General features: G+C 35.9%; 3 protein-coding genes across 4 annotated transcripts; 1 reads left to right on the plus strand and 2 right to left on the minus strand.

The window, feature by feature from the left end:
- The first annotated feature begins 1,629 nt into the window (after positions 1–1,629).
- Positions 1,630–4,907, plus strand: LOC127979375 (RNA-binding protein 48). Its single transcript, XM_052584796.1, has 5 exons — positions 1,630–2,019; positions 2,187–2,377; positions 3,092–3,237; positions 3,333–3,895; positions 4,627–4,907. The coding sequence occupies exons 1-5, from the start codon at positions 1,855–1,857 to the stop codon at positions 4,696–4,698; spliced, it is 1,137 nt and encodes a 378-aa protein (XP_052440756.1). The 5' UTR covers positions 1,630–1,854; the 3' UTR covers positions 4,699–4,907.
- LOC127979381 (calaxin) lies at positions 4,725–10,087 on the minus strand. Its single transcript, XM_052584801.1, has 6 exons — positions 9,704–10,087; positions 9,374–9,529; positions 5,378–5,482; positions 5,147–5,298; positions 4,968–5,072; positions 4,725–4,877 (listed from the first exon to the last, which is right to left on the minus strand). Exons 1-6 carry the CDS (start codon positions 9,777–9,779, stop codon positions 4,827–4,829), a joined length of 645 nt encoding a protein of 214 aa, XP_052440761.1. The 5' UTR covers positions 9,780–10,087; the 3' UTR covers positions 4,725–4,826.
- A 140-nt stretch (positions 10,088–10,227) lies between these two features.
- On the minus strand, positions 10,228–11,692 carry LOC127979384 (progranulin). Of its 2 annotated transcripts, none has more exons than XM_052584806.1 (5): positions 11,546–11,692; positions 11,228–11,389; positions 11,025–11,162; positions 10,613–10,724; positions 10,228–10,497 (listed from the first exon to the last, which is right to left on the minus strand). In XM_052584806.1, exons 2-5 carry the CDS (start codon positions 11,387–11,389, stop codon positions 10,484–10,486), a joined length of 426 nt encoding a protein of 141 aa, XP_052440766.1. In that variant the 5' UTR covers positions 11,546–11,692; the 3' UTR covers positions 10,228–10,483. The 2 variants fall into 2 exon arrangements, with proteins under 2 accessions (XP_052440766.1, XP_052440765.1); XM_052584805.1 differs by having other exon boundaries at positions 10,613–10,742.
- Between the last annotated feature and the right edge of the window lie 353 nt (positions 11,693–12,045).

Consider the following 12,045-nt stretch of genomic DNA (forward strand, 5'->3'; position numbering starts at 1 on the left):
TCATCTGTGAGGCCAATCAAGAATGACTCTTAGTTTTGTATGATTCCTATCAGGAACTCCCAACAGGACAAAGTGTAGACTTGTTATTTATACCGCAATATTTCATATTCATTTCAGACAGTCGTTATTTGTAAAAACATGGACAAACCTGTTAGTCTCTGCTGTTTATAATCACCAGATGACCGCCATCTGAGATACAGGCATCTCGACTATCAGATCATTTGTGGAGAAAAGGTAACATTTTCCTGCATGATACTCCCAGATACAATAATACAAAACTAATGGTAATCCATTACACAGTGAGGACAGTAACTGACCCATACTCAGAATTTGTGCTCTGCATTTAACCCATCCAAAGTGCATTTATGCTGCAGTGCCTGGAGAGCAGTTGGGGGTTCGGTGCCTTGCTCAAGGGCAAATCAGTCATGGTATTGCTGGCCCGAGACTCGAACCCACAACCTTAGGGATAGGAGTCAATCTCTCTGACCACTAGGCCACGAGAAGAGAAGAGTAATTAAATGTTGTGTAATGCAGTTCAATACAGTTATGCCAGATAAACATCTCTCACTGAAAACTTACCTAAATGACATTCATCTTGATTATCCTTGTCGACTTTGTTTCTTTCCACAAATATGACATCTTTGTATGCAACGTCCTTAGATATTTTTCTCAGTTTTTGATTTGGAAAGGATGCTTCTTAATGCTTGTATCATCAAATTATGAGAAGTTAATGAAAAGATGAACTTCATGTGGTCTTTGACAAATTCATTATTAACAGTATAAATGTAATGCTTCAGAACATTACGTAAGAGGACAGTGTGCGTGGCAGGGGGCTGAGGTGTGGTTGGTTGGTGGTTAAAGTAATAAACAAGCACCCAAAGTAATGCAATCCTAAAATATATAAAACTCAAAATGTAATTTCCTTACCTAAAATACATAATTTACAGTCACTGTCAATGCATATCGATCAAAACAGAATAATCAAATGTAAAATAGTATTGCATAGTCTTCACTGTGTAAATTAAATATAGATTATGGTAGTTCTTGTTAAACCTAAAAAATGTATTCAGTCAAGAGCAGTGAGTTATTTTCTTTCTTTAATGATCTTGGATTGACATTAAGGACACCGACACAGCCGTGCGCCAACTATAATCAGATTCATCACAACCTTTCTACTAGCGATGGCCCTGGGTAGAATGCAAAATGTTTCAATACAAGCATTTCAGTCAAATGTAATCTATGCAATATTTCAAACCCATAGCTGACAGCTCATGCTGGAGGATTTGCTGCTCAACAGATATTGAGCTCATTGACAAATATCTGATCTAGCTTTACACAGCATGCATGATGGTAAAATGCAAAGTGAAAGTGAACAACGAGCGCTCATTATAACGAGTTTTAAATACTCTGCAAATTGATAGCGGCTCCCTGATGCCCGAAAATTATATGCAATATTAGAATATTTGCTGGAGCACTGGGCACAAAAAATAACGGGAGGGGGCGATAATGGTCAGAAATTCACTGGGAGCAACATTTGGGTATTGTTCATTTTAAGAATTGCTCTTTGTATTTCCCAAACATTTCCAATGAGCGCAAACAACACAAGTGTGACTTGAACAATGACCAATACCAGAGGGTTAAAAATTACTCTATAAAGTACACGCGAGTGAATACATTTTAAATTACATTTAAATGTGAAATTGTAATGACCTATATTAAATGCTAATTTAATTGGTGCATACAATTAAATGTTTAACAAGGAATTAATGTCAAATTAACTATGCAATTGCAAATCACTATGAAAGCATAGATTAAATGATCGTTTAAAAACCGAGACTTTTATTTTGAAACGTGATGAGTCGTTTGCTTTGGTCGCTGACTTCACTACATAAAATGGACAGGTCGGTCGCTAATCCTGCTGTGTGGGACACACAACAACTGTATAAACACCACGAGCAACGAACTGTTGCCCAAACACGCCCAAAATACAGAGAGGGAAGGCGCCTCAAAGCTGTTAAGGTGGGTTTATTTTATAAATAGTTTTTTTTAGTTAATGTGAGCACCGTATTTTAGCTTCTCGTAGCACCTAATGCACAAAGATGGTGTAACGTTAGGCACCTAACGTTAAAAAGATTTTGAGCCACAGCCAGTGCGAATGTTATTTTTGACTGTATCACTGATTTCAGGTGTATACCATCAACTTGGAGTCTCGGTTTCTGTTAGTTCAAGGAGTGCCCGCTATTGGAGTGATGACCGAGCTGGTGCAGCTGTTCGCTCTGTATGGAGTGATCGAGGAGTACAGGGCTCTGGATGAATACCCAGCAGAGCAGTTCACTGAGGTCTACTTATTTCAGTTCAAGAAACTGACGAGTGCAAGGTAAAGACAGACTAAAACATGTTTAAAGTGAACGTGCCACACTAGATATTTTGTAACGTTTGTCTCTTATGCTCATCAAGAAAAAATGTTTTTGACATTATTATACTTTAAAACTATTTTCTGTTTTAATATATTTTAAAATGTACTTTACTCCTGTGATGAATACAGCTGAATTTCCAGCAGCCATTACTACAGTCTTTATTTTATGATATACAAGAGGTTGATTTGCAGTTACGATTCTTTATAAATATGTTGTAAGCACTTGTTCTGCATAATATTTTTGTGGAAGTCTTTAGATTAACAGAAAGAAGAAATACAATAGTTTGTAATATTACAAATGCTAAGTGTCCTTTCTCAATTTTTACATGTGCACTTTTAGCAGACTTTGTATTCAAAGCAACTTGTAATAGCTATTCCAGAACAATTTGTCAAGGAGCCAACAATATTCATAATATACAATGTCATGCTTTTTTCATTTTTATGTGTATTATGTGTAATTTAATATTTTATTCAATCTGAATATTCTAAAGAATGTAATTCTAAAACGTATCTAAATCTGATTAACTTAATATCTAAAAAGTATATAAAAATGTGATGATTTATTGAACTTTTTAATGTCTAAAATAGTTTTATTTTTATTTTCATTATACCTATATGCTCAAAACTCTTTTCTCATTAAATGACATGCATATGTTACAATGTGGAAATTTTCAGGGTAGCTAAACGGCACACTGATGAAAAGAGCTTCTTTGGGGGTCAGCTGCACGTCTGCTATGCCCCCGAATATGAAACTGTGGAAGAGACGAGGCAAAAGTTACAGGACAGGAGAAGATATGTTAACAGAGCAAGCCAAAATAAAGGTGTTGTATAATACTGGTATTGTATAAAACAGGTATTGTATCTGTAGATAATCTATGTAACCTATGTGGAATTATTTTTTTTTAATTTTTTTTAGCAAAACAACACAATCTGCAATTAGAAGAAAACACAGTGTCTTCATGCACCAACACGCAAACATCTGCAGCACCTGAGATCCAGAAAGGCTCTGAAAAGGCCAGAATGGAGAATGTCAACTCTGATGACACGGGCTTTTCTTTGCTGCCATTAGCACCAGAGGACGATGTTTCTTATAGACTTCACGGTTTTGAACAGCCGTTACAGTTGCAGTGGACCACTGATACAACATTACCTACAGAGGATAAGATGGGCTCTCTACATAATGCCATCCCTCCTGTCACAGAAAAAGAAACCAAGCAGTGTGCATCTTCTGCATCTTGTAAAAAAGAGAGAGATTTGATTAAAAGACAGAAGAATCTATCACCATCTATCAGATTTATGCCAAGGACAACACATTTAGAAAGTAGAAAAAGAAAGTTGGAGGGACAAGCATTATTTTTGAATGAAGCAGCTGAAACGGAAACTCTGATTGGTCCTAAATTACCAGAGCTGCCCAAAGTAGACATGGAGGATCATTCATTAAATGTAACCGCCAGTTTGATCCGTCAAACAATGAGTAAGGTTAGTTTGTCTCTCATCTCTGCTGTAAATATTATGTAATTTCCGTAAGTACATTGTGTACCGGTAACTCTAGTAAACAAAAACTGAAACTTAAAAAAAATAAAAAAATCAGTTACTTGAAATTAAATAAATATTAACTTCTTATTAAATAAAACATTTAATAATAAAAACTTATTTTTGCTTAATTAGTTATTTATTGTACTAATTTTCTAATTCTTTTCGCCAAACTAAAACTTAAATATAAAAGTGTGTGTGTATGGGTGGGTGGGTAGGTGGGTTGGATGGTTCAGATGCAAAAGCCTCTAAGAGTCATCTGAAATTTTCATCTAAAATTAGGATTTTTATCAGTTTTCTATTTTATGTTCAGTTATTTCACTTTTATAGCAAGAGGACCTGCACATTGCCATTTAAGTACAATGACTCAACCTATGCATAGGAGCTTAATAAAAATCCTAATTTTAGATGAAAATTTCAGATGGCACATGGAGGCTTTTGCATCTGAACTCTTCTCATATATATATATATATATATGTATGAAAAAACTGACAATAACATTACACAATTTTTTGAATTTTGAATAAAACTACATTGGAAACATAAAAATTAAAACGGATTCAAAATAGTAATAAAAGCTATAATATTCCGATACTAAAATGAAATGTTATGCACATTATGTAATTTCTCATGATGGTATTTGCATTGTTGTTACAATATTTGTTTTCTTTTCTTAGGTTACATCTGTTCCAGAGATCAAACCTGTACAAGTGAAGACCCCTACAGCAAAGCCACGCAGAAGAATTTAATAAGACAATCATGGTCTCCGATTGGGCAATATTTTAGATATTTATTTCCATTTCAGAAACAAGGATTGTGTAACTATCTTTTCTCTTATTTCTAAATTTTTTTTCCCCATAAAAAGCTGTGGTTCTTTTCAGTGTCCATGTTGTTCCTGGAATGCATGTTGCTCAAAAGCCAGTATGCTCTGCCAAACAAATAAAATAAGATTTTAAGAGCCTGTCCTTCAAAATGACAAAACACGTTTCATGCACCAATAGTTGCTTGTGATTTCTACCTTTGCATCTGGGAGGCAGTTGCCAAAAGCTTCAAGTAAAAGGTTTTCATCTTTGACTGTCTTCTCAAAATCAGAATAAGACACTTTCCCATCATGGTCATAATCCTGAAAATAAGATTGATGTATTTGGTGAACAATGGTAAGATGTTACATGTAAGCTTTAGGACACATAGTAGTACCATTTTCTTCAGCGCAATCTCCACAATGTCCTTGATCCCCTCATCAGGGTCCTCTTCGGTGGGTTGTCTGATGAGGCTGTCTTTCAGCATTTGTAACATCTCCTCCCGTGAGATGTATCCGTCCCCGTGCAGGTTGTATACGTCAAAACAGACTAATACAAATATAAAAGAAACATTGTATACATGATATTTCATTATCGCCACTTTAAAGTGAAGTCTTGAAGAACTTACATTTGATTTTCTCATCCAGTGTGCCTCGCAAAAAGACAGACAGTCCTTCCACCCATTCTCTGACACTTATGTAGGTATCATTGTCCTTATCAAAGGCCCGAAATACTGTTAAAAATGGAATCAGCTTGTATTATTATTTCATCATTAAGAAACATTGCAAATATTAATTATTGTCATTTACCAATTTCCTTATAACTTCAAACTTAAGATATATTTGTACTTAAGATTATAAGTATGTGTATTTGCTTGTGTTTATGTATTTAAACACTTAACTATATTTATATTTTAATTTAGTCATTTAGCAGATGCTTTTATCCAAAGCGACTTACAAATGAGGACAATGGAAGCAATCAAAATCAACAAAAGAGCAATGATATACAAGTGCTATAACAAGTTTCAGTTAGCTTAAACGCGGTACATGTAGAAAAGGCTTTTAAATAATATAATAAATAAAAAGAAAGAAAACAATAGAAAAAGAATAGAGCAAGCTAATGTTAGAGGTCTTTTTTACTAATTGAATAATCAATGAAAAGAAAATAGAATACAAAAAGATTAGAAAGGTCGTTATGTTTTTTAGGAATAGAAATAGAATAGTGAGTGCTAAAGTTAGAGGGTCAAATAAAAGTTGGGCAGGTCATCCACCAGGAGGGAACATTTAATTTAAAAGTCCGTAAAAGTGCCTTTTTTGGGATGGCACAATCAAGCGACATTCACTTGCAGAACACAAGCTTTTAGAGGACACATAAGTCTGAAGTAATGAATTTAGGTAAAGGGGTGCAGAGCCAGTGGTGGTTTTGTAGGCAAACCTCAATGTCTTGAATTTTATGCGAGCAGCTATTGGTAACCAGTAGAGCTGTAGTCAAGTCCGGCTTTGTCGAGTCCAAGTCAAGTCCAAGTCCAGGACTACTCGAGACCGAGTCAAGACCGAGTCCAAAGAGGTTCGAGTCCAAGTCAAGTCCAAGTCCAAAAGTTTCGAGTCCAAGTCCAAGACCGAGTCCAAATGAAAGAAAAAAGGGTCCTCTTCAAGACCACATACTTAACTACTGATAATGTTTGTGATGCGAGAGAAAGCATATCTCCTATTCTAAGAAAATCATTTTACATTATTATTTGTAATGATCAAAAAGCATGTGCAAAGTAACAACTCTGTAGGACAGGGGTCTCCAAACTACATCCTGGATGGCCAATGTCCTGAAAAGTTTAGCTCCAACTGGCCTTAAAACACCTGGAAGATTAGTGTGTCTAGTAAGAGCTTGATTAGGTTCAAGTGTGTATAATTAGGGTTAAAGCTAACAGAGGCGTTAAACAAGATCCTGGGCCCTATGCATATGCAGTCCTGATGTGCCCCCATGCCCCCACCCATGAAAATATCCAGTTAAAAAAATATATATTTCAGATTCATACTTTTCAAGGGCCCTCTCTTCCTTTGGGGCCTTGCTAATGAGTACTGGTTTTACCCCCAGTCCGACCCTGGGAGCTAAACTTGGATAAACAAACAAAATTTGGAACTGTAAGGTCAAATAATTTTTATGTACTTTATTTTTTGTTGACATTATATCTGTGGTCAAAAATGTATATGACTATGCCTAATTGGCACAGTGCACAGACACACGCAAAGCTCGTGATATGACAAATGCGCGCAGCAAGGCTAGAATGGATACGTTTGGCTCTACTGGACATGCGCACATAAATACAGCGAAATTTTTGTCATACTGTGCTTGTGCTTGCATAGACTAGTCGAGCTCTGTCGGAAACAATCGACTACTCCAGCATGCATTAACCATAATGCATACAAAGTGTTTGCAAGTACGACGTGAATTTTAGAATTACAATATTGCGTGGAGCTGTTACTATATGACCTTATCTATGTTGCATGTAAAAATAAAATAGGCCTATGTAATGTAATATTTAGGGTTGTGCCTGAAGCCGAATACCTTATTCGGAATGGCACGGATAATGGCTTAAAAAACGAATAACGGACAAGGAATAATTCTGCCTGAATACTCGGCTGAAGCTGACACAGTCTGGTGTTTGCTAGATAACAGGTGAGCCAGGGAATCAGCGCCAGAAGTGAATGAATGTAAACTTTGAGTGAAAAAATCGCAAATCAAACACCGCATTGTTGTCGCCTCTCTGTGCATCTCTCAGAAATCAGAGCGTTGCAAGAGTAATTTTACCTATAATAATACATCATAGCTACACGTTATATTATTTGTATATATTTAAAAGGCAAATATTGAAAGCTTATGCTACCATGATACGAATGAATGGAATAAGCACAGCGCGCTCACTAATCAAACAGCCGCGCTGCGCGTCTTAGTCTCTCAAAAACCAAATCAGTTCTCTCTCAAGAGTAGGCTAATAATCAGCTTCGATACGGATACATTGTCTACTTGTCCTACATGTTTGCATATTTACCCTTTGCTGGTTTGCGCGGAACACACACATCTGTTGAGTGAAGTTCATTAACATTAAGACTCGCTTAAAGTGTTCTGCGTAATGAGAATGTGTGCATTGAATGGATTCAGTCGTGTTCAAACGATCACTAAACGTTTGTCATGACATCTCTCTGCTTGCATGATAAATATTATTTTAGAAATTAATAATTATTTCAGTTTAACACGACATACTTGTTCAGTGATAACTACGAAAAAATATATAAAAAGTCATAACAGTCTTATCAAGTAACTGTACGATGTTGTATCCGAATGCAGATAGGAAAAATTTTGTGATTGTTACAGATACAAATACTGGCTGTTACATGAAAATGTAAATATGTAATGTCATATATAAAGTTTTTAAAATTTACATATGTAATTGTTGCATAAGGCTATACATTAATACGCGTTTATTGATAAAAAAAAAAAGGCTATCTAGGTGTAGACGTAAATAAAACACAATCTAACAGGAAGAAAATTAAATTAGAAACATCTAAACTTTTCATGTCAGTAAGTGCACCGGTCATGCACATCCTTTCCCGGAATAATACTGAAAGCTAAGGCAAGATGGAGAAACAGATGATCATAGTTGTACAAGGATAGCCATTTTTTAAATGAATCTATTAGCAGAGCTACTCCATTTATTCTTTGCTGAAACTTCTGCGTCATCATGGAGAGCGGGTCATGGTTGCCCAGTAACACCAGACGCCACTGGAGCGCAAGCGCAGGCTACAGAGTGCTTTGGAAATAAGGAGAGCAGCGCACCTAGCGTTTTCCACACGTTTTCAGTCGCGACATCATGCAAATGTGGTTTTGTTTTGAAGGAGAATTTTTTTATTTTTATTTTTTTGCTGGACTCGGTCGAGACCAACTAGAAGACTTGGCGAGTCCAATGGCCAAGTCCGAGACAAGTCCGAGTGCAAATGCAACGAGTCCGAGACAAGTCCGAGACGACAGAAAAATGTCTCGAGTCCGGACTCGAGTCCAAGACCGGACTCGAGTACTACAGCCCTAGTAACCAGTGCAAATTGATTAACACAGGTGTGACGTGCATTCTTATTGGCGCATTAAAAATGTATCTTGCTGCAAGGGTTCTGGATTAACTGTAAAGGTTTATACAATTAATATGAACTATTATATATTAATATTATACAATTTATAACTATATACTACTGTCCACTTTGGTATAGCGTCGTCGGTGTTGCATAGCCAACTTAGTGTTGCCAATTATCCATGATCCATTGTAACCCGAAAATACTATATATATATATATATATATATATATATATATATATATATATATATATATATATATATATATATATATATATAATGTATTTTATTTTACAGACAAATCTAAACTAACATTAAATATATGTTTTGCTGATATTTGATGTTGGACTTGTGACAATTTTGCGTCGTGATTACGCAATGGGGTCATCGCGCAACTTATCAGTTTATCAACTTTTAGCAATAAATCGACCTTCCTTTAGCAACTTTCTCTGTCAATGACCTGGCATTATTATTATTCTCGTCCTCATCCAAATCGGAGACGTACCGTTGTCCATCATCATGTCGTCGGTCATGCCGAATGTGTTGTGCAGTATGTGTCTAAACCTGACTCGGTCCAGTCCATGAGCCGCTCTTCTCTCTGCCTGCTCTCCCAGCAGACCGCTGAACAGCCGTATTAGACACTCCGTCTCTCTCTTATCAACTACAGCACGAGCACAATGTTGTCAGATGACTAAACAGACAGTAACAAGGCATTTTCTTCTTACTTTTCTATTACATGCCATGGTGATGAACTAGGCTGATAGCAAACGTTTTACAAGAATAATATTATAAATAATATCAATTGACATAGAAAAAAATAATTATAGATACCTACAATGTTTGACTTGCTTGCATAACGTCTCGGCGAGGTTTTGAATTAATTTTCTGTTCATCGCCGACATTTTCAGCATTTTTTACACGAGTATTTTGTTAGTTGTTGCTATAGAAACGAATCATGGAGGCGGAGCAATCTTGTGTCTTGTCCGAAAGAAAAAGTAATTGCGTCATCCATTTTATTTGTCAGTAAACGGTCGTTTTATTTTGTCCTGACAACACTTTTAACCATATCTGGTTATTGTGGGTCTTACTGAGGAAGCTGTCCCCTGAGTATCTAGTCTACAGTACTTTTTGCTGTGCATGGGTTGTAACTGTGGGTTTTGATTCATCCCAGTGACTCGAATCTTTTGAATCACATTTATATTTGTTCAATGATATTTTGTATTTGTTTGTTTATTTATTTATTTACTGCAGATTATTATGCCAATAAATTCCAACCAGCATTGAAAGAGTCATTAAATCAAAATAATGAATGTTTAAGCATTGTCCTCAAACACACAGTAAAACAAGAAAGATAACAAGTTATTTTAAAAGATTCATTTATAAAGATCGATTGATTCATAAACAATACGATGGAGGATTAAACATAGTAAGACATTGTCAAAAACAAAGTATTGAATAAATGTGCAATTTACTTTAATTCAACTATAATTCTTCCAATTTTTATTTCTTATTAATTCAACTTGGATGTGGGATTATTCCTGACATTTGAAAGCCTCAAGCTTGCACTTTGGCAGTTTTTGATGAGAGGTTCATTCAGGTCATGGTTGTTGTTTGTTTACAACACCAAACCTATAAAAGACAGAAATACATGGCATGAGTTTTGTTATATGTTATCTTAAATCTATTATTAACTAAAGCTTCGTGATTAGGCATGATTAACACATCAACAGAAAGTTAGTTTTACCGCTGCAGCATCCCCACTGGCCAGCTGATGTCTTGCAGCAGAACTGCTCAGTTGGGCAGTAGACATTTCCATCACAATGAACCTGCTCAGCCTCACTCTTCTGATTGAGAGCCTGGTCAAAGGACAAAGACTACAAAGGAGATGAAGAAATAAACGTTTGTATTACAGAATATAATATAATATAACTGAGATTTCAGTGAGATTTGCCACTCGTAGTGGGAGGCACTCATAGTGAGAGAATAGTGCTTCTCATTGCTCTCACTCTATTTTGGTGGCATATATCAAGATAAAGTGTCACCTGCCCCATCTCAAGTCACACAGAATTTCTAATTGGCTTTCTTCAAATCAGTCGCTGATTAGTCTGCAAGGTCACATCAAGTAATAAATACCTGTAGACAGAGTTTTGACGCACCTGAGTCTCTTGGATAGCATTTAAAGCCAGTCTGGAAGAAGATGGCAATCTTAGCCACCCGGCCTGACAATGGGTGGATGTCGAATCACACAAATAACCATTAGGACAGCAGTGGAGTCCATCTCTGCAGCACTGGCCCTGCAGGAGAGGGGAGAATGAAGTCTAATGTATAACTAGAAAAGATTTTACTGTGATTCACTTACCCTTGGGTATGGACAGCAGCCCCAGGACCCAGAAGGATTCAGACAACACGTTGTTCCATCAGGACAATAAGTAGCGGTATCACAGTGAACCACAGAAACAGAGGCACTATCAGATTCTGCAGCTACAAGAGCCACCACGAGTAACATCAGCACTGGAACCATCTGAAAACATGAAATTAACAAATAATATAAATACTACTTTTTTAATTATTGAAAATTTTTTAGGAACTTTTAACATCTGCTATAACATTTGATATTATCGACAATGTGACAAAGTCAATAATAGTTTCATTGACAGTGATAAATCAAATCATTTACCTTGCTTGTTGGATTGTTTTGCTGCTGGCTGTGCTGTGATGTTCATACTGTCCCTCTTATATTTATACATATCGCTCCTCCCACTGTAAAAAAAGGAAATCTGTCTTGTCAAATTTTAATCATGAGATTTAGACACCACATCACAAGTTTCTGAACATGTGAAAGTCAACATGATTTATTAAAATATGAAAGAATGGGAATAAGAGGTGATCCTGACGTATTTAGTAAGATGACTTCCTCACACCCAAACATAAGTATTTAAAAATATATTTGTAATTAGGCCTAATCAATTAAGTTTTACATAGATAAATGTTTAATCAATAATTTTTTATAACATATTCGGGTCTTTAGTGACCCAGAATGTACATTTAACACAGATGGATCTCCAAGCTGCACTAATATAAAACTATCCTGATATTTTAATAATAATTACTAAATTATAAAGTAAAGCATATTTTGTTAGCTATCTGCTGGAACTCATAAAGGTTTGCTTCATTTCT

The sequence above is a fragment of the Carassius gibelio genome, chromosome B19 (assembly GCF_023724105.1).
Source record: "Carassius gibelio isolate Cgi1373 ecotype wild population from Czech Republic chromosome B19, carGib1.2-hapl.c, whole genome shotgun sequence".
Lineage (NCBI taxonomy): Eukaryota > Metazoa > Chordata > Actinopteri > Cypriniformes > Cyprinidae > Carassius > Carassius gibelio.